This window comes from Asparagus officinalis, chromosome 6 (assembly GCF_001876935.1).
Source record: "Asparagus officinalis chromosome 6, Aspof.V1, whole genome shotgun sequence".
In the NCBI taxonomy this organism is placed as follows: Eukaryota; Viridiplantae; Streptophyta; class Magnoliopsida; order Asparagales; family Asparagaceae; genus Asparagus; species Asparagus officinalis.
In genome coordinates this window covers 17,930,299-17,933,241 of record NC_033799.1, presented here as the reverse complement: position 1 = coordinate 17,933,241, position 2,943 = coordinate 17,930,299, and the positions used below count along the sequence as shown (strand labels likewise).

At 37.0% G+C, this 2,943-nt stretch overlaps 1 protein-coding gene across 1 annotated transcript in view; it reads right to left on the bottom strand.

The window, feature by feature from the left end:
* The window catches only part of LOC109846392 (BURP domain-containing protein 6-like), a 7,855-nt gene continuing 6,747 nt past the window's right edge, over positions 1,836-2,943 (bottom strand). The window contains 1 exon segment of the mRNA XM_020415624.1: positions 1,836-2,168. Coding sequence (XP_020271213.1) covers positions 2,072-2,168 — 97 coding nt within the window. The 3' untranslated portion in view covers positions 1,836-2,071.

Below are 2,943 nucleotides of genomic sequence, written 5' to 3'. Positions count from 1 at the left end.
ATCTATACTATAAAAATACAAGAAAATAAAGACGTGAAAGTTAATCTACTCTACAGGGTATCAAAATAAATCTACAATAAGAGGGTTTTAGCCCTTTTAATATCTAAAATAAGAAAAGTAAATATTACAAGAAAATAAAAGATAAAAGAGAAAATTTACATTGCAAAAGGATTCTAACCTCTTGAAAGCATACATTCATCTTCATCTTCATCTTCATCTTCATATTGCAAGAGGGCTATAGCCTATTAAAAATAAACTTTCATCTTCATCTTCATCATCAAACAAAGAGAAGAAAAGAAAAATATGAAGAGGTGAATTTTTTTTATTAATTGTAATAAAGTTACAATTTTGGAAGGCCTTTTCAATTAAGAATAACTCTCTTATTTAAATAGAGTTATTACAAAATTTTTCATACTCAAACCTCTCACCCTCTACCCCTATTTATAACCTACAGCAATGAATGAGAACCTTTGGATATTACTTGGAGATCAATGATTAAATCTCCGTCATAAATAGTTTCTGTTGTGAACCAATCGGTCGGCCAACCAATTGACCTTGATCTTTCTTGGGCCTTCTTTTGTCTTCATATTTGGGCTTCAAGAAATGGTAAAAAATCAGGAAGTTCAATTCTTTTGGATTGTTATTCATTAAAACTGCAAATTAAGATAAAACACATTTATTAGTGACATTTTTATTCAAATGAAATAGATAATGAGGGTACAAAATGTAATAAAAATGTGATTGTCATAGGTCATTGATAAAAACTCTATCAAGTCTAGAACAAAAACTTGGTTGTTGTTCCTAGTGTAGAAACAACCTTTGAATTTCGTATCCATCAGTTTAATATCGCACATAAAAACTTTTAAAGTTCCTACAATTTATTTCGAGTGACATTTCTCCCGTGCATTTTCCTCAATATTCATTCAACGTTACTTGCCGTATCTCATATCTGTTCATTGTAATTGACATTAAAAAGGAGACTCGTCCTTTTCTTCAATTTTTAGCAAACAAATTAGATTCGACCAACCTAACATAATAAGTTTGCTAACAAATACATAATGTCAAATTTTAAATATTAATATAATCATTACAATAGATATTTAACATGTATTAGTTCTAATACCTCTTTCCAATGCTTTACTTTATATATTTTTTACCCTTCGAGTTAGCTTCATCATTTTCTATTTACAAAAAAAATTTCGAACATGCAACCAGTACATCCACGTGCAAAGCACGTGCATTATACTAGTATATATATATACTAAACTGTTATATTTCGCTGTAAAGTGCTTTATATTTTAATGGTTATATATTCAGTATATTTTAAACTAGATGTTAACCAATTTTAGACACTAATACGTACGCGGCAACACGCAGATCAATTTTGCTCGCTATATCTAACCAAGGACCCTTTTAGTGGAAGATACAATAAAATTTATTTTGCCACACATTACCATAACATAGTACATGTAATTTTCACGAAGTTGCTGCTTAAAATTATTCACTACTTCACCATAATACAATACATCATTGCAGTAATGCACAAAAAACACAATCAAACATATCACAAATCTAGAAACACCAAGCAAACCCCAAAACTATGAGACGTTAGGGCAAACTCCACATTCTACATGTTAGGGCTCCACACGATATCGTCTTGAGGGAGAAAGTGGCACACTGGAACTGTCCCAGGCTTGACCTTGAGCCCCCTCAAGTACCTCACCGGATCCGGTCCAGCCAATGCTGTGTGTTGGCTGTAATCAAACTTCCTTGACCGGTTGTGGAGAAACCGAACACCAAAGATAGACACGAAACTTAAACCCCAAAACTATGAGACGTTAGGGCAAACTCCACATTCTACATGTTAGGGCTCCACACGATATCGTCTTGAGGGAGAAAGTGGCACACTGGAACTGTCCCAGGCTTGACCTTGAGCCCCCTCAAGTACCTCACCGGATCCGGTCCAGCCAATGCTGTGTGTTGGCTGTAATCAAACTTCCTTGACCGGTTGTGGAGAAACCGAACACCAAAGATAGACACGAAACTTTACTGCAGAATTTTTGTCTCTGTTTCACTTGTTGAACCCGAACAGAGAGATGATGAAAGACTGCAGGAATTTAAATGGGCAGAGCTTTCCTTTGTATTGGCCGAAAGAACAAAACAGAAACCTGCAGAGAGAGAGAGAATTCGGTGGAGGAGTTTTTACTCTTCTTATTTTCGTTCAAACAATTACAAAGACTTGTTTACATATTTATAACCAATAACTAGGAAACCTATCCTAACTAGTATTCTACTATAATTAGAACTCTATCTAATAACATGGATTCAAAACTAACAATTCTATTCTAACTAGGACTGATTAACAACTCACATTCTCCCCCTTAATCTGGACTAGACTCTAAGTCCCTTACACCTAGCAGCTCTCGCATCTCGATGAACTTCACCCTTGCTAGTGCCTTCGTGAGGATATCTGCTCGTTGCTCGCTCGTGCTTACGAACTCCACTTTAATCTGTCCTCGCTCAACACACTCACGAATGAAGTGAAAGCGTGTGTCGATATGCTTGCTTCTTCCTTACACCTAGCAGCTCTCGCATCTCGATGAACTTCACCCTTGCTAGTGCCTTCGTGAGGATATCTGCTCGTTGCTCGCTCGTGCTTACGAACTCCACTTTAATCTGTCCTCGCTCAACACACTCACGAATGAAGTGAAAGCGTGTGTCGATATGCTTGCTTCTTCCATGGAAAACTGGATTCTTCATCAAGGCAATCGCAGACTTGTTGTCGACGAAGAGTGTAACCGGCTTGGGCTCACTCCCAATCACCTCGCTGATTAAACTCCTCAACCACAAGCCTTGGCACGCTGCTGCAGTTGCCGCCATAAATTCTGCCTCGCAGGATGATAATGCCACCGTCTTCTGCTTCTGTGATGTCCAAGTGACCAA